This window comes from Mus pahari, chromosome 16, assembly GCF_900095145.1.
Source record: "Mus pahari chromosome 16, PAHARI_EIJ_v1.1, whole genome shotgun sequence".
Classification (NCBI taxonomy): Eukaryota; Metazoa; Chordata; class Mammalia; order Rodentia; family Muridae; genus Mus; species Mus pahari.
In genome coordinates, this window is record NC_034605.1 from 4035984 (window position 1) to 4055179 (window position 19196).

At 41.5% G+C, this 19196-nt stretch overlaps 1 protein-coding gene across 25 annotated transcripts in view; it reads right to left on the reverse strand.

Annotated features, from left to right (window-relative positions):
• Celf2 (CUGBP Elav-like family member 2) overlaps window positions 1-19196 on the reverse strand; it is an 842569-nt gene that overhangs the window by 75948 nt on the left and 747425 nt on the right. For all 25 annotated transcript variants that reach the window (XM_029547668.1, XM_021215268.2, XM_021215269.2 and 22 more), the window contains 2 exons: window positions 9941-9989; window positions 554-688 (listed from right to left, as the gene is read on the reverse strand). In XM_029547668.1, the coding sequence (XP_029403528.1) occupies window positions 554-688; window positions 9941-9989 (184 nt within the window). Of the gene's footprint in view, window positions 1-553; window positions 689-9940; window positions 9990-19196 lie in introns of those variants that run through there.

A 19196-nucleotide genomic window follows, 5' to 3' on the forward strand; every position in this document is an offset into this window, starting at 1 on the left:
AAAACAAGAGTTTGTGATTTTCTTTAGGTCACAGTCATTTTTCTATCACTTACGGGTGGGACTGGGGACCAGAGGCTGGACAAGACAGGGCAGGACAGGGCTGGCTCCTGAGAGGCACTGTTTCTGCTCTGCACTGCATGGGTATGACACTCTTTCTAGGCTTGTATGGATATTACGAGGACCATATCTTTTACACCCATTTAGGCAAGCAGAGAAAAGCCTGTCTGAGAATCCACTTCCATCCTCCACCTTCTCTCCTTGTCGCCCAAATGTTCTCAATTTGAGGGTGAAAAGGGGGGAAAGATCTAGAGCAGCCTGCCAGTGTGCCATGGGACCTGGCTAATATGTTGGCATCAGACCTTTTCACCTGGACATGTAAGAGATAATCATTTGGTTACAGAGAAAAGTTCAGGTTGGATAACTTGATCACATGAGATGTACTGCAAGCTGACCCCTGCTGTATGTGATGCCTACGATGTCTACACCTCCCTTGACTGTGACACAGAGTTTCAATTAGCACTAAAGGAAAAGACTTTACAGAGAACACACTCACCTCGACTCAGCCCATCAGGTCCCCGGAGAATCCGGCATTCTTCTATCTGACCGAACGGAGAAAACATCACTCTGATATCGTTCTCGTTACATTTCTTGGAAACCATTCCTATGAACAATTTTCTGTCTTCCACAGCTAGGAAATAAAAATAACAAACGAACAAAGGCCATGTAATCTATTTTTCTTGTAACCAATCATTCGTTACCACATCAGGCTAGGCTTGGCCACATAAGAATGAATCAGTCCTAAAGCTAACTGCATACTTGTATCTGCTGCCCCTTACTCCTGCACACCCCATTCTCGCCTCTTTTCCACTTTGACCTCAAGAACAATCTGTTTAGTGTCTAACTAGCCAGGCTGGTTACACTTGAAGCAGAAGTCAATTTCTCTAGAGGAGAAGATTGTTTCTTGAGAATCATCTCTGGTAGGGGCAAGCCCAAAACAGAAGAGCAAGGAGGAATATATATATATATATATATATATATATATATATATATATATGTATGTATGTATGTATGTATGTATGTATGTATGTATATATTCTATAAGGCCGAATTATAACTGATTTCAGGACAGTGCTTGCAGTCTTTCTAGGAGAGAGGCCCTTGTAAAAGATGTCTGAGATGCCCCTAGAGATAAGACCTGTTTATCTTCCTGCTTCACTTTATCTGTTTCTCAGAGTTAAGTGTGGGTCAGGGGAGAGAGATAGCTGTAGCAGAGTCCTGGATTAGGTAGTGTGTGCAAGGCCTTCGTTACTGAGCCTACACCATCATCTTGCCATTGCTGTTTAAAAGTGGTAGTTGCTCTGGTTTCTTTTAGCCTGTGTAGGGCAGGTCACATTTCTATGTAAACAGTAATTGTTTATGTGGATTTTCTGGGTGCTGGTCCACTGGAACTCAAGTTAAGGCATGGACAGGAGTCCTCTGGGACTGGTCCAATTCCTTGCAGCACTGCTGCAACTCAGTGACTTACTCTTAAGCTACACTGACCCCAAGTCCTATGTCTGTGCTGCCCCATATACAGCCAGTACTATGTGCATGACTTCACAGAACATGTAAAAGGGTCTAGTATGATTGAGAAACAGACTTTTAATGCTGTATCACTTTAATTTAAATTGTCAAAGCCTTTCCTATCTATTATATTGGTAAGTGCGGCCCTGAAGAAGCTAAAGGAAGCAGCCAGATGGCCTGTGTCCTAGAATCCCACTTAAAAGAAGAGGACTTACTCCATCTATTAAACACATTCTGAGTCCATAAGAGGGAAAGCAACTTTCCTGGGGTCATTTAGGAAGTATGTGGTCTAATATGGACACATCCCACTTTCCTACCCCCGCCCAGTGTTCTTGTTCCTTTACTGATTCTTCCAAGCTGGAGGAGTTAGATGAGCCTTAAAGGCAGGAGGAATGATTATGACTAAAGGACTCTACTCTCTGATTTAGTGTTGTCATTGATTTGTAATATAGTCCTGCTCATCATCTCACCTTTGTCAGCTAAGCTTCCTTTCTTTCTTTTTCTTTAACACTGCAGAGAAGGCAACAGGCTCCATGCTTCAGTTGAGGGAAGCATTGGGGTGCTGGAGCAGTGTGCACAATGCTCCTCTTACACCCAGGCACTTTCTAAGACAACTCAGAGGTCTAAGGATCTTTTAATGCCCTTCTGAGATGAAACTTAGGAAATAAAGGCAGAATCTGGAGACACTTGTAGTGGGAGTGGGGAAAGAAGGTACTGAGCATATAAGGGGCAAAGTCAGGAACACACTGGCACATCTGAAAAAGGGAAAAATCTTATGATCAGAGAATGGGCTCAGTGAATAAGGAGAGTGATAGACTTAAATGTCACTGGATGGGCCATTTATTTGAATTTTTTTATTTGGATAAAAACGTTTAAGTACTGTTCTTTTTATACCTTTGGAAGCAGTGAAATACCAGTGATCTACTGTGAATTACAAAAACCTAGTGGTCCAGGGCACCAAGCCTCAGCAACCTCAGATCTCTTAACAAGGGGTCTTTATAGTCTCCTGACCTGTAGGATTGATCTTAGGCTACCTGTGAGCTGGCCCCTGAATACAGAGCATTATGGGCAGTAGACCCTGTGAGGAGATGGCACCCGCCATGATGGAGATGTGGAAATGGATGGAGAAGGAAGGCAAAGACTACTAGTGTCCAATTTTTACTATTTTCTGTTCAGGACTCCTATGCCTACCCAACTATGGCTGGCAGCTGTATGAGAAAAAAAATCCTGTCATATTTCTTACCTTGAAGAAACTTGCTTTAGTTCTTTAAAATAAATAAAAGAATCAAAAATTTTTATTTGGATTCTAATTTCACTGCCAAACTTGGTAATTACAGTGTTTAGCTAAAACTATTTGTACATTTTGGGTTCCAGGGTAGTACCATAGTAAATGCACATGCAGATCCTGAGTAAGCTAACATAGGACACACCCCTCCCTAAGAAGAGGACTCTGAAAATGGAAATTACTTAAGAGAAGATGTTGACTTCTGGGTACCACCAAGAATAAACTCAACCAGATTTCGTGAAGGAAGACAACTCTTCTTTAAAATACCATTAGCTAAGAAAAAGGGGAGGGGCCTCTGCATGCTAGTAAAAATGTTCATTTCTTTTTCTCTGAGTGAGGCTATTTAATTTTTAATCAGTGAGATTATGGATTGCTTAAATCAATCTATGGTATCCAGGGTAGTCTGGTAGGTGCTTTAGGGGAATTTAAAAACAAAAATAAGTTCCCTTCTCTTTGGGGCAAAACCATTTTCCCCAAGGATGCTTGAGCTGAGCAGGGACTGACTTTCACATATGTAGTGCTGCCTACAGAACTACAGCCTCCAGACCAGTGCTCAATAAAACATGTTCTCTCATGGGAGAATGAGAAAGGGTTAATATTTTGAGTAAAAGGGTAACTTCTTTAAGTTATAGGTCTAGAAACTTCATTTTTAAAACATCCCTAATTGTAAGTCTGTGCTAACACCCTGGTATACAATCTGTCAATGTCACACCTGGATTTGGGCTGCTTGAATTAATTAACAACTTTCCAATGTGTTGGTGCTAACATATGGCATTTAATTACTGCCTCCAAATCTGCAAGTGGTTCCACTTTGAATTTCAAAATTATTTTTCCATCTTCTAGTAAATCAGAAAGTGAGTGCATGAAAATACTGAGTGATTCCTATATTTAATGGTGGCTTTGAAGGTTTTCACCTTCCCATGAAAATAGTTTCCATGACTTCGACTAGCTCTAAGCTTGACAAGAAGACACATAGGTTTCAGAGCCTTGAGAAAAGAAGACTGGACTTGATTAGCATTTTGGATTCTAGGTCCCTCAACATATTGTAAGGTTGGAAGGCTAAAACAGGTGTTATATGTTCTCTCTGTAGAGCATCTTCCTTGAACTCAGGAGCATGGCAACAGTCAATACTGGCTGTAGCCAATGAGAGCCAAGCACAGCACAAGAGGTGAGCTCATGCTTTAGCTCTCCCTCACTCATCACATCACTAGCTTCAGCAGCTGTGTGGAAGTCCTGCACAGACGGTATCTTCTACTTTATAGTAAGAGGGCTGAGAGCTGCATGGTGCAGAAAAATATACCGCATACAGAATGGAAGAAAGTAACTGTGCTTCTGCTAATCAATGCAAGCCCGCTCATCCCTAACTCCTCAGACACACTTCCCATATGATTGCTCAGTTTTCTATAGTAGAAAACTAACAAGAAAGCTGAATTCCGTTAAAGTGTTCACATTAGGTATACCATCAATTATTACTTATCTGGAGTAATATTTTTTCCCCCTCTTTGGATATTTGGGATAGCAGCACAGAAAAAAAAAGCATGAATTAGCATGAATGTGAGAGAGGATGCAGATTTATTTATTTTCTTTTTTTTAAAAAAAGATTATTTATTTATTTTATGTATATGCATACATTGTCACTGTCTTCAGACACACAGATGAGAGCATCGGATCCCATTACAGATGGTTGTGAGCCACCATGTGGTTTCTGGAAATTGAACTCAGGACCTCTGGGAGAGCATTCAGTTCTCTTAACCACTGAGCCATCTCTCCAACCCTGGAGAGATATTTTCTACAGGTTATTTTATTTATATTTCAAATATTATCCTCCTCCCAGATTTCCCCTCCATTAATCCACTATCCCCTCCCTCCTCCCCCTGCTTCTATGAGGGTGCTCTCCCACCCATCCACCCACTCCTGCCTCTCTGCCCTAGCATTCCCCTACACTGGGCATTGAACCTCCACAGGACCAAGGGCCTCTCCTCCCATTGATACCAGATAAGGCCATCCTCTGCTACATATGCGGCTGGAGCCATGTGTACTCTTTGGTTGGTGGTTTAGTCCTGGGAGTTCTGGAGGATACAGATTGAATTACAGCTTTGGAAGGGTGATGGGTTATAGTAAGCACTACTGGCTTAGGGGGTCCATTCAGCAAGACCCAAAAGTGCAGGGCTGATGTACAAGCATCTAACATTTCTGGGCTCACTATAGATTCCCTATATCAGGTTGTAATGATTAGGGATTCAAATGGTGACTGTTTTGCTGGAATTCACTTGTCCATAACTAAGTGATCTTGATTAGCAGTCCTTGCTCAGAAAATAGAAAATTTCAAAATCTGAGCACTCAGATAATGAAGACAGCAGCTCTCTAGCTGTGATGAGTTCTTTGTGTTATAGATAAATGTCAGCAAACTCAATACAAGTGCAATTAGAGCTCGTTATACTTCTTTCACTGCTATAGGAGCTATTCAGAGAGTCTGAACCAAAGAAATATTTGTGTTTTTTATACTTCTGAAGCTATGCTTACCTGTCAGAAATGCCATGAGGAATCAGAAAAGGCTGCAACACTTATGAGTTAGAAAAGTGTGCATTTCTTCTGATTCCTAGGTTCGGTCCAAAGGGAACTATGAGCAAGACTGAACCATTTGGTTCATTTGACTCCCATAATAGAGTTCTTGAAATATAATTGTAAGTCTGCTCTCATGTTTTTTGACTTTTCTAATCAAAAATTCAGAAAATCAAGGCAAAGGAGAACTCCCCCTACTCAGTCTGTGTATAGGAAGGACTATTCTGTTATGTCAACAGTATGGGTGTGACAGGCCAGGGCCACTTAGAAGGCAAAAAAATGTTTCTCTCAGTTTGTGAACTATGCTGCTAATTTGCTATTAGCATAACCCAGCAAACATAATTTCTCTGTGGTGGTCTGAATTCCCTATAGGAAACCTGGTACTTTTGGAGAAGGTTCTGGAACCTTTAGGAGCATTACTGGAGGAAGCATGTTACTAGAGGTGAGCTCTGAGGGTTTCTACAGCTCCACCTCACTTCCAGGGCACCGTGTTTCCTATGTGTGGTTGAGGGCTTGAGACTTGATCTCTCAGCTTCCTGCTCTGGCCTCATGCCACCATGCCTCTCCTGAAACTATAAGCCCAAATAAACCCTTTCATCCTTAAATTGCCTTTAGTCATGGTTTTTTTTTTTTTTTTTTTTCTTTTAGAGCAACAGAAAAGTAACCAACCCAGAAATTGGTACCAGAGAGTATTGTTTTTGAGAAGAACCTGGGCATGCTGCTTTTTGGAGTGATTGGAAGACTTTGAAACTTTGGACTAGAAAAGTAGTTAAATGTTGTATGTTTTGATGGGACGGTGAAGCCAGAAGTGCTGAGACTAGTAAAGACCTGGCTCAAGAGGCTTCACAGGGGAAGAACAACTTTATTAGCAACACAGCTACAGACCATTTCTTCTATGATATTTTGGCAAAGAATCTGGCTGTTTTCTGTGTATCTCCTGAGAATTTGTGTGAGGCTAAATTAATAAGAAATGGACGGCAAGGTGTTTAATCCCAGCATTTAGAAGGCAGAAGCAGATGTATCTGTGAGTTGGAAGCCAGCCTAGTCTATGTAGTGAATTCCAGAATAACCAGGGCTGCACAGAGAGACTGTCTCCAAAACAAACAAACAAACAAACAAACAAATATATGCCTAATTTCTTTGGTAGAGAAAATGTCAAATCAGCACAATGTTGCATCTGCGGCATGGAAATCGCTAATACCTCTTATGAAGGCCTACAATAAAAAAGAACAAATGGAGCAGAAAGAAAGAAAACATATATGGCTTGGATAGAAACAGAATACTAGGAAGCTTAATGTTTCAGCTAGGTGTGTGCTAAAAAAGAGACTGTGATTGTTCAGGAGAATAAGGCCATGAAAGGGAGGCCTCCTGCTCTGTTCTGGAACAATAATAAGGATGATCTCAGGAAAAGACTCCACCCAACTAAGATTCCAGCTTGTGAAAGGAGCGAGCCTAAGAACTGCTTGCCCATAGACAGCAATTGCTCCAACACAGAAAAGATGCTGATAATGCAGAAAACGGGACAAAAGTCTATCTCAAGCTGGCAGTTAACTTGGCAGTTAATCCAGATGGTACCTGGATTTGAAGGCATGGAAGACTTAGGAGGAAGGGGGTCCTACACTCTTTCTCCATAGTTTTAAAGAGCAACTAAGGTCATTCTCCATAATTTTAGAGAGCAATTGAGGCCAGGCAACATGTGGAGTCTGTGAGAAGGCCATGGGAGGCCATTCCATGAAGCTGTGAAAGTGAAGCCTGGTTGTAGTGAAGACTAAAAGATGTTGGAGATGAGACATCTCCCAAGCAGAGCTAAATATATGGAGAAGAATCAGCTCACAAAGAGATGTATGTTACAGCCAGTAAAGCTGGAAGCCTTAGACACCTGAGTCATTTCAATCGAAAGCCCTAGTACTGGGCACGGAGCCGTAGGAGTTGGTATTTTCCCTGATGCGTTTTAGTCATGCTTTGATCTAGTAGTTCCTTACTATATTCCTCCTCCTCCCTTTTGGAATTCTCTTTGTTTATGTTTGAAGTATGTAATTTATTTTTTGGTTTTTCAGGGGGTGGGGTCACAGTTAAGTGATTGCCTTGATATTCAAAACAGACTTTGAACTTCTGAGCAAGGTTGAAACTTGAAGGACTTCTGAAGGTGGATTAACTACATTTTATATCATGAGACACCCATGACCCTTTGTGGGCCAGGGAACTGAATGTGGTGATGTGAGTACAAAATGCCCCCATAGGCTCATTCATTTGATTACTTGGTACATGGTGAAGCTTGCTTATCTACTGCCCTGTACAATTCCCTCAAAAGGGGCATTTTAAGATGCTTTTTATTGTAGTAATAAGGAAACCCAAATCCTCCTCAGCTTTTGAGATCATGAAAAATTTGGAGCAAATGGTTTGATGTGCAGTAGTTTTAGACTTAACCAAATACTGTGTCCAGGGTTGACAGTGGAGAATAAAAGCAGCGCAACCGCTGAGGACTCTTGGCAGGAAAGGGTTACACACACAACCAGTAGACAATATTGAGAAGAAAATATACCATATGTCAATACTGGGCATTTCTGGTCATATGTGCTCACCTCAAATATATGATTCGTGAGTTTATAAATACAACCTAAAGCTAAAAAAACAAGACAGACCCCCTTTGACAGACTTTCATTCCATGACTTCTGCTTCAAAATAATTTAGAGAAGTTGGGAGCCAAAGGATAGGTAGAGCATCTCTTGGTGGTTAGAAACTCCATGAAGACATAAACTGATATGATTTGTCCCACATGATTCATCTGTTTGCTATGGAGGGAATAGGGGAATGTTGTATATAGGAATGTCTGGGGCAGAAATGGCTACCTTTAGAGGAAGGTGTGCTCAGCACAGAATGCTACACAGCCCAGGCATACCTCTGGGAGGTAATAACTAACACTTTAATATGTGTTCTGTCACCTGGGCCATGGTGGTGCAAGCCTCTAATCCTAGCACTTGGGAGGCAGAGGCAGATCTCCGAGTTCGAGGCCAGCTTGGTCTATAGAGCAAGTTCCAGGACAGCCAGGGGTACACAGAAAGACCCTGTCTCAAAGCAAACAAAACAAATCCAAACAACAACAACAACAACAACAACCACCACCAACCAAGGTGTCCCCATCATTTAGAAAGACAGTAGCAAACATCTTATTTTGAGACTCAAGAGGAAACAAAAAGCCAAGCCATAAGGCCATAGTTACCACTATTCCCTTTTTATGAATGAGCAGATGCAAATTTCCATGTTTAAGGACTATAATTAGGTATTGTCATTAAAACGAATGAAGTTCCCTGTCAGGGTCATAGTCTTTTTGTTTTCTTCAGAATTACTGTTGCAATGCCATTCCCTAGACATCTTTCCTGGTACACAGTAAATGATAAATGAGTAACTAAGGAAGGGAGGGAAGAAGGGAGGGAGGGAGGGAGGGAGGGAGGGAGGAAGTTAGGAATCTGATTATGGTCTCACACAAAGAAGTGGTAGTCTTTTGGAAGTTTCTTGTGATAAACAGCACTGTTTACACTAAAACAGTATAGGGAAGGAGCCTGGACAGTTATGGGAAGCACAGGCTGAGAAGGGAGGAGAAAGGCGACAGCATCTGCTCAGAGAGAGGGTGAGTGACAGAGACTAAGTCCTGTCTGACACACCAGTGCTGGCAGCCCTTGGGACAACTTGGGAGGTCTCTTCTAAACTTTCCAGTCTGTGAAGAAGCCAGAAAATGGGATGCACTGCAATTAGCCATAAACTACCTCGTGGAGAGACTCAGAGCCCAATCATAATTTACATTTGCAGATATATAGATCTCTAAGTGCATGGCTTCTGCCCTGATTACTAATTAATGAGGTGTGAAGCTGCCTGCTGGAAGGAAACAGGGCTGATTATGTCAGTCCTGGGGGACAGAGGAGCTCTGTGGTTCACGATGGTCGATGGTTCTTTTGAATACACATTTTAGAAAGTTAAAAGAACAAAACCTGGATAGGAGGCTTATAGAGATGGGAGCAAAAACTTGATAAAAATATGGACTATCAACTCTGAAGTGCCTTGAAGAGGCGAATCTCAATTTTATTATAGATCTCATCAAATACACATTTATTCTGCAAATGTATGTTCATTTAATCAGCAGACTTAATTCTGAGTGGATTCTGATGCAAATGTATTGGTACAGTTTAGAGAAGACTATAAGACAGTCAAAGAGGAACAATGAGAGACAAAAAAATCGTAGCCTGTTCCTTATGGGCTACGTACTTTCCACTCATGTTCTTTCTACCCATCAGGTATTTCTGTGTTGTACCAGGAGTACACCAATACTAGCCAGATCACACAAGGCCACCACATAGAGCCAGGCCTAAGCAGAAGGTTGTGGAAAACCATCCCTTGCCACAGTCTTCTCCATATGTGCTGAGTTCAGGAGCTGTCCACCTTCCAGAGGGAACATCAGCTAGAGCTGGCCCCTCCCAACCTGAAGTAATCTAAAGCAGAAGGCACTACTCAATCAGACAGTTAGTTGACACCTACCGTTTGACTTTTCACTATCTGCAGGTTTCATCTGAATGGGATGATGCATCTAAAAATATAAAAGTGAGAAAGTAAAGGCAGATTGAACAACTGTAAAACCAGTTTCAGAAATGTGATATTATTCAAGTACTGCTATAAGTACAAAGATACATCATTAATACCATGGCCTTTAAGGGGTGATATTACCTTTGTTTGTTTCCTCAGTTTTATGTTCAGGAACCTAACCTTCAAGCCAGGGAACACTGGAATAGTACTTATGAGCTTGAGCTTTGGAATCGGAAACCTGGGTTTGTGTTAACTATAACCTTTATCTCTATATTATAGGTAATTCTATCTGAAATCTATTACAGTAACCTGGGCTAATGGGAGTTCTCTAGTGTAGCCTCCTCATCTGTGATGGTATTGGATAACACCCGCAGAGCAGGCTCATGAGGGTTAACCGAGAGCACACATGTGAAGTGCTTATACATGAGCAGAGCCAGGGATGTGCTGAGGAGGTTGGAATTATGGCTGTACTACTTACATGACAATATTTCTGTTGTCTACCACCTACTCTGTTTGCTTTTTGGGTTTACCTCAGGTCTCAATAGAAATGACTTGGAGGTCTTCAAGTGGCTTGATTTAGTTACCACTAAATAATAGAACCATTACAGGAGGGAAAAGATAGGAGCCTTAGGATTACAGTTAGCACATATGCAGAAGACAAAAAACTTGAAACAAATGAGGCTGAGATCTGAACCATGGCAGACATGGATGGTTCATGGTTCGTTCTACAAAGCAGATAACACCACTGTGTATGACCCAGAGTTTACTCTAATCATGGAATGCTCCCACTATTTCCAATTAAACTAAATTCCTCAACGTATTTCCAAAGGTCCTCTTATTTGATATTTCATCTTACCCCAAGGAATAAGGAAGCCCCAGGATGGATGGAATCACTGGCTGTGCAAATGCTTTTATTATAATGGGTCTGCTCTTTGTGAACTTTTAATTTCCCCAGTGGACTTCCATTACTTGCAAGCCACAGCTCTGGGTTTTATCTAATTTAAATGAAAGGAAATGGTACTTACTTATGGCACTTATGTGATAGGACATTATTATCAGGCAGTCCATGTGCACCAAATGCCTACCAGTGTCTTTAGAATACCAGGGAAGAAGACAGTGAGAATGAACTGCCAAGGGATAAGACCCTAAGTAATTTAGAGCTGCCTGTATGCCTCCAGAGGCAGGATGTTTTTATCCAGAGAGCATGGGCCTTGAGATACAGCACCTACTAGCATCTCCACTCCATACATTCATATATTTAATTTGTAGAGCAGACACTACTTGAGGATATAATGTTTAGGTGTCCCAAATAGTCCTTAAAAAATACCACAGAAGAAAACTGTAGAAAGTCCTGGTGTGGCCAGGGAATTGGGGGAGAACAAGGTTTAAGGAAGATCAACAGTCTTTGAGTAGGTTACCCTTTGCTTCCATCTGCTAAATTTGATGTGACTATGGCTAGCAAGACGTTGGGACTGCAGAGCTCAAGCTTGACAAAGGATGCAGTCTGGGAGGCAGCAGTGGAAGCCACAGGAATTGATGGACTAACAAGAGCCAGAAGCCAGGACAGAACCACTGAGGGTATATGTCAGGAAGACAATATCTTATGAGGACAGAGCAAGGAGCTGGCAGAAGGGCAGGGAGCCATGATGGGGAGTTCCAAGAATGAGGAATTTGGGCTGGAGAGATGTCTCAGTGGCTAAGAGCACCAACTGTTCTTGCAGAGGACCCAGATTCAGTTCACAGCACCTATAGGGTAGCTCACAATTGGCTCTAACTCTAGTTCTAAGAGAACTTTCTGTCCTTTGGGGGCACTACATGCACATGGTGCATATGCATACATGCAGGTAAAACATTCATACATATACGGTAAAAGTTAAGAAATCTTTATTTAGGGATTTTAATTCAAGGCAGTAAAATAGTGGTGCCAAATGCAGGTTATGGTAAACAGAGAAATGAGCGACGGGAAAGATAACAGTGCATGTGATAAATGAAGACCACTGCTTCTCATAGTTACAAAGGGATGAATATATGAATATTGATAGATGCAAACAATGGAGGATGGCACCTTTCCCTTTCAAGACAATAAAGAATTATATGGGTTAATATACTGCAACGTCATATGAGATTTATAGTTTAAAGATACAAGAAAGAGATGGAAGTAAGTGTATACATGTATAGAAATGTAAAGATGAAATGAATGTCGTTCTTGCCCTCACATTTTATAAAAGGAAGTGACAAACACCAGAAAGGGAGCAGGTGTCGTGAGCATCAGGCCTAAGTGCTACGCCATCTAGCCTTATCTGTGACATACGCGCCACACTAGAGGAGAGATCTGGGAGACATAGGAGCAGCATCTTTCTATTCCAAAGCTGCTCTCAGTTGCAGTTATGAAGGAACAAGGAAGGGTCTTCACTAAAGACACACAGCTGGTTAACGTCAGAGCTGGGGTCAGAAGTCTAATCTCCCTGCTTTTAATCCAGTGATGACTTTCCCAGACCACACTGCCTCTCCACAAAATGTCTACCACGGGACTTGGACATATGGGCTTTTAATTAAGAACTCCAGCACTAGCAAATGCTCACACAAAGGCGCCTGCAACATACCCTTAGGTGAAAGTTTTCTCTTCCTTTTTTTTTTTCCTTGAGACAGGGTTTCTCTGTATAGCCGTGGCTATACTGGAACTCATTCTATAGGGGCTGGGCTCAAACTCAGAAATCCACCTGCCTCTGCCTCCCAAGTGCTGGGATTAAAGGCGTGCACCACCACTGCCCAGCTTCTCTTCCTCTTCAAAACTCTGTAGCTTTATGACTAGTAGTACAGTAATTCTTCATTCCCATCTTCCTGCAGCTGGTCAGTATCTGACCTTAGAACATCTAAAAGCAATGGCAGCCATAGTAAGGCAGCCACTGCCACTATAGGCTTGAACTCTGTTTTCTTCTTCTTTAGGTCCAGGGGGACAATCCCATTCAGAGAAGTCTGGGTTGTTAGGCTAGGGTGGACTTGTGAATGGGTAGTCTACTTGGGTAAATTCCGAAGGTAATGTGGACAACGTGTGTAAAGCACTGCAACTTTTGAGAAAGGTGTTTAATCAGTACTATGTTAAGAACTGCTCATTTTCATACATTCTGTAAGATGAAGGATATAAAAGGGTCTGTCATGATGGACCATGTAGAGGATACTGAGACAGATCCATCAACAGTTTTCTAGAGCAGAGTATGGGGTGAGCTAAGACAATATGGGAACTCAGAAATGCCGAATACAGACTAAGGAAGCACAAATTGAATACGGTGTCTCAAGATGTTGCTTCTTGAATACATTCTTGCTGAGCCTATGGTACAAGGATTGTGAGTTTAAACTCTGCCTAGGCTATAGACTTGGTACACAGCCAACTTGAGCAACTTTGTAAAACCATGTTTTAAAGTCAAAGAAGTCTAGTGATACAGGTTAGTGGTGGAGCCCCTAAGCAGCAAGCATGAGGTCCTTGCATTATTTCCTAGAACTGTAAAAAGCTGGAGGAATGACATCTCAAAGAAGAGAAAGAACTCATATGCAAAGGCACAAAGCAAGTGAAAACGAGATGCATTATTATAGAATGATGCTATGACATACTAAGCAGACCATGCTATTATAGAATGGTTATTATAGACTTTTTGATCAAAGCAACAGGAGTTCTTAAAAGAAAGAAGACAACTCACTATGATCAAAGTAGCTGAAGTCTAGTAAGACAAGGAAAGAAGGACTATATTCATGAATATGTTTCAAGGAAGCAAATGATTTGACTACTCAACCATGAACTGGCCTCATCACTAGGACTGGCAGCTAGAAGTCACATCCTCAACACCTTTCTTAAGAGCTGACAGTAGAGGACTTCTGGGTCTGTGTTCATTCAGATTTGATGCACCTAATCCTCAAGAGACTGGAGGCCCCAGGGAGGTTAGAGGTTAGGTGGGGTGGGGGGTGGGGGCATTCACATGGAGACAGGGGGCGTGGGGAGGAGGTGTGGGATGTGGAGCACTTAGAGGGTGGATGGGGGGCAGGGAATGGAATATGGAGTGTAAAAAATAAATTATTTAAAAAAAAGCATGTTTGCATTAAAAAAACAAACAAGACTCATGTCCAAGAAAATAAAACAGCAGCAGTCAAGTGTCCACCACCCCAGCCCCTCCAAAACAAAGAGCTGAAGATGAAACCAGTGTTGACAGCACTCGGCTTCCTAACACCTTCCAACCTGACTATGGAGCCCGCTGCCTAGGCTGGAGTGACCCAATGGGAGAATTCCATGTTATGCGCTGCATCTGGAAGTTCTGACTACTGCCAACAGAGCAGAAAAGGCTCAGAGAAAAGGCTAGTCTCCATTTCAGTGTCTAATGTCTCAACAGTTTTAAGGGAATTCCAGTCTGAACTGTATCCAGTTCTTAGCAGCAAGTGAGCACACAGGATTGTCAAGATTTTCCCAGAGGTGGGGGGAACAAGGAGTTTGTCTTCATAATCATATAGAACTAGCCATGTTGGAGGGACATATTCAGTGATCTGTCTATACTGTTACAATCCGCCAGAATTTCTGACGAATCTATGAAGCTTTAGAAAACCCAGCCTCTGGCATGTAGAGGGGAGTTTTTCTGAGTAGTGATGAAACACGAGTAATGAGTCCACAGCTTGTGTTTGACTCAGGTGTCTTGGGAGCAAACAGAAAACTCACACTCATTCTTTCTGTAGAGAGCATGCTTTCATGAGAGAAGTGATAGGTCTAGCTTTACACACAGACACTGCTCACAGGAGTGCAGTGGACCTAAGACCCTCACATGCAGACACTGCTCACAGGAGTGCAGTGGACCTAAGACCCTCACATGCAGACACTGCTCACAGGAGTGCAGTGGACCTAAGACCCTCACACGCAGACACTGCTCACAGGAGTGCAGTGGACCTAAGACCCTCACACGCAGANGCTGCTCACAGGAGTGAAGTGGACCTAAGACCCTCACACGCAGACACTGCTCACAGGAGTGCAGTGGACCTAAGACCCTCACATACAGTCACTGCTCACAGGAGTCCAATGGACCTAACATACTTTAGGTTGGCATTTCTATGAACAAAGTTGTCTAGATTTATACTGCTATAGATCTTTTGATGGATAGGAATCTCCTTTTCATTCACTATGGAATAACAACATTTTGCCCACAGTTACACTTGCTGGCTAGTTTCTCAGTCTTTAATTAGCTTTACCTGTTTTGAATCAAATGGAACATAATGGAAAGGGAAAATTTAATAGTTCTCTTCCTTGTTTCTTCACGGGGTTTGGGTAGTTCTAAGTGTCATTTCAGTTACAGTCAACTACTAGCATCACATATATAGTCAAAGCAGAACAATGAAAAGCACTAGATCTTACTTCAGCACTCTAAGCAATGCTTATGAGGAGCTGCTTAACTTCAAGTAAGAACAAATTTATATATCACCATCTTTTCTCCTCTAAAGCTACGACTCTGCACCATCTACAGCACACAACCTGTTCTGTGTGATGCACCCTGACTGGTGCTACAGTACACAGGATTCCTGTATAAAGCCTCCCCACTTTGACCCCTCTCTTTTTTTTTTTCCTTTTTTCAATTTTTATTAGGTATTTACTTCATTTACATTTCAAATGCTATCCCCAAAGTCCCCTATACACTCCCCCACTCCCCTACCTACCCACTCCCCCTTCTTGGCCCTGGTGTTCCCCTGTACTGGGGCATATAAAGTTTGCAAGACCAAGGGGCCTCTCTTCCCAATGATGGCGGACTAGGCCATCTTTGCTATATATGCAGCTAGAGACACGAGCTCTGAGGGTGCTGGTTAGTTCATATTGTTGTTCTACCTATAGGGTTGCAGACCCTTCAGCTCCTTGGGTACTTTCTCTAGCTCCTCTATTGGGGGCCCTATGTTCCATCCGATAGATGACTGTGAGCATCCACTTCTGTATTTGCCAGGCTCTGGCATAGCTTTACAAGAGATAGCTATATCAGGATCCTTACAGCAAAATCTTGCTGGTGTATGCAATAGTGTCTGCGTTTGGTGGCTGATTATGGGATGGACCCCTGGGTGGGCAGTTTTTGGATGGTCCATCCTTTCGTCTCAGCTCCAAACTTTGTCTCTATAACCCCTTCCATGGGAGTTTTGTTCTAAGAAGGGGCGAAGTGTCCACATTTTGGTCTTCATTCTTCTTGAGTTTCATGTGTTTTACAAATTGTATCTTGTTGACCCCTCTCTTAATGGGTAAGTACAAGGGGCTCATCTTCCTCTTTTCCCTTCATATATACACAGTGGCCTAGAACTGATCTGTCCACTACTGGTGCCCAGAATGGCAATTCCCTGATTGGAACAGCTATAGTTCACCCCCCAAAGTGTTTTAGGTTCATCACAGAAGCAGCCAGCTGTGGGTGATGAAAATGAAAATGAGTATAGGCCTTTAGAACAAAGCCATTACTGATGGTCTGTGAGGGTAATAGAGTACTGTACCTAGCTCTGCCAACAGCTGTCACTGCTTCTACAGAATTCAAGCATTATGCCACAGTGACAGGTCCAAGGCTGGGTCACAGCACAGCACTCACTGACTGGTGTGCAGAAAGCCCATTGAAGAGGAGCCTAGACCATGGCTCCTCTAACCTGACCTCTATGCACAGTTCCAGTGTGCCTACAAGGAAGACAATGAGTTATACCACCTATCACTAAGGAAGTCAGGGGATGGTGACAACATAGCTTGGATGAGCTCTTACACAGATGAGAACTCAAGTTCATCACCAACTGATGAAGTAATCACCTCTCATACGAGATTTAAAAAATGCCATTGTAAACCTGAAATGGATTTTGAAAAGTCCCCATCATAGCCTCATTATTAAAGCTATTACAATAGCTTCATATAGACCAGCTATGCTGGCATATATTATAATATGTTTACTGTAACAAAATCATTAGAAGTAAAGAAAAAGGGGAATAAAACAGGCAAATCTATGAAAGAGCTCCATGTTCAATGAGAGAACCAAAAGGTTCCAGTTTGTAAAACCAAAACCAAAACACTAGCATGTTTATTTCATTCCATGACAATACGAAAAAATGATTTATGTAGGGTAATTGGTATCTGGTTTGCATAATAACTATGAGACAAATGTAACTATACTATACTATCAGAGTTTTTTATAAAAGCGATTTTGTGAATGATAAGTTGTAAGAGAGTTGCCACCAACTGTAGGAAGGCAATTCCCTGAAATGGACGACTAAATGTATTGCCAAGGGTTCTCTTTCTTAGAGCAAGACAGCACACAGTTATCTAGTCTTGCTACTTTATGTACTTGCATCCTTCTAGTTACTGTGATATCATGCTCTGCATTAGGAGATAGGGAAGCAACAGGGACCATCAACCTATCAGTACTGAGCAAGAACTTGCTTTTCTTTCAATCGTAAACCAGCTAAGATGTAGTTAGAAGAATGACTGCTAAGTAGGAACACATGACAAAAATAATTTCTCATATCAGTCAAAACCGACATTAATCAATATTTATCAATTATGAAAACAGACAAAATCATCTTTTCACTCTTAATTTTCCAGGCATGTGTCACAGGCTTCTTGTAAGTTAGTTAGCTATTTTTTCTCAATGGCCCTGTTAAGTTGATATTTAGAAGAATCAAGAGGGCAGGGAAAAGTACCCTGGCAAAGTCACATAGCCAATAAGCAGGGGCCAGAATGTTCACTCAGTGTCTGTCTGTGGCAAGAGCCCATAGCCTCTGTTCCATACATACATAGTTTTATGCATCTATGCAAATTCTATTGGTATTCTATGTAATACCAATAAACACATTAAAATGTCTTTCTGAGATTGCCTTAATTTACTTAATATGGTTATCTCTAGTTGAAATCTTTAAAAATCAATCAGTGTGTGAACAACTTTCCAATACATAAACCATCATTCTCATACTAAGGCTATGTTAACTACTTAGGTTACTTGTTATCACAGTTGTTCCAACCATTCTTTATAAATTCTACAGAAAGCCATCACCTTCTGAAGATCACATTAGTGGGAGAAGCAGAGTGTAGACTCACCCACACTTGGCCACATGGTCATTCATCATCGCTCGTTTGGAGCACTATGACTGTGTTACCATAGTGGGTCCATGGGGAATTCTCAATCACTGTTTGCTGGCATACTTTTATATTTGTGTTCTAAGCCCAGAAAAAAAGATGAGATTTGAATGGATAGTAACAAGAACTATGACATATAATTTTCTTCCCATGGCAAATCACAACTGGAGAAAAACTCAGTGAAAAAAATTATGATTTCTTTCTCAGAGTCATTGAGCTATGTAGTAATAAGTTTATGTAGCCAATAAAGTTATTATGATCATTTTTACATAGAACTTGCCCCGAGGAGTTTCGTAAGGTCCATTTGAAAGCTAAAAGAATACACTATAAAGAATGGCCTTTTCTGGTCCTTGGGAAGCAATGTTCAACTCTGAGCTTTTTGATACACAATAATAATACAGTGATAGAAAACACAGAGAACTCAGAATTCTGTGTCTGCTTTTGGTTTAGTGGGCTTCAATTCTGCCTTTTCAAGTCACAATGACATGACCTATTTGTATTTCTGCTAGAATAATGCAGTGTAGTAAAGGGGATAGAACAAGCAGTATGACTATTTAGTCTTGGCAAAATATAAAATAAAATATGGCAAGAAAATTAGATTACTCTGGGTAGAATTCTATGAGGGAATTTGGAGTCTGTTATGGTGATTAAGTCATCATTTCTGACAGATTACTCTAATCGGCTGTCAAATAACATTTCCAACCCCATCTGTAACTTGGCACCCTAGTTATTCAGCCCATGCTACCTTCTGCGTATAAAATGCACACCAAACAAGAGAGCTACACACGAGCATGTATTATACTCATTAGCTGTGATTAGATTCTGTTTTCATACTAAATAAAAACACAAGCTTCCACTTCGCTTTATTTATTCCTAAAATAAGAAGAAAAATGAATAGTTTTGAAATAGGAAGAATAGGCCATAAAAAATTTTTAGAAATAGTGCTATTTAAAACAGGTAATGTTTTCTCCTCTCCTTTCCTCCCTCTTTCTTCCTTCTTTCTCCTTCCTTCCTTCCTTCCTTCCTTCCTTCCTTCCTTCCTTCCTTCCTTCCTTCCTTCCTTCCTTCCTTCCTCTTCTTCTTCTTCTTCTTCTTCTTCTT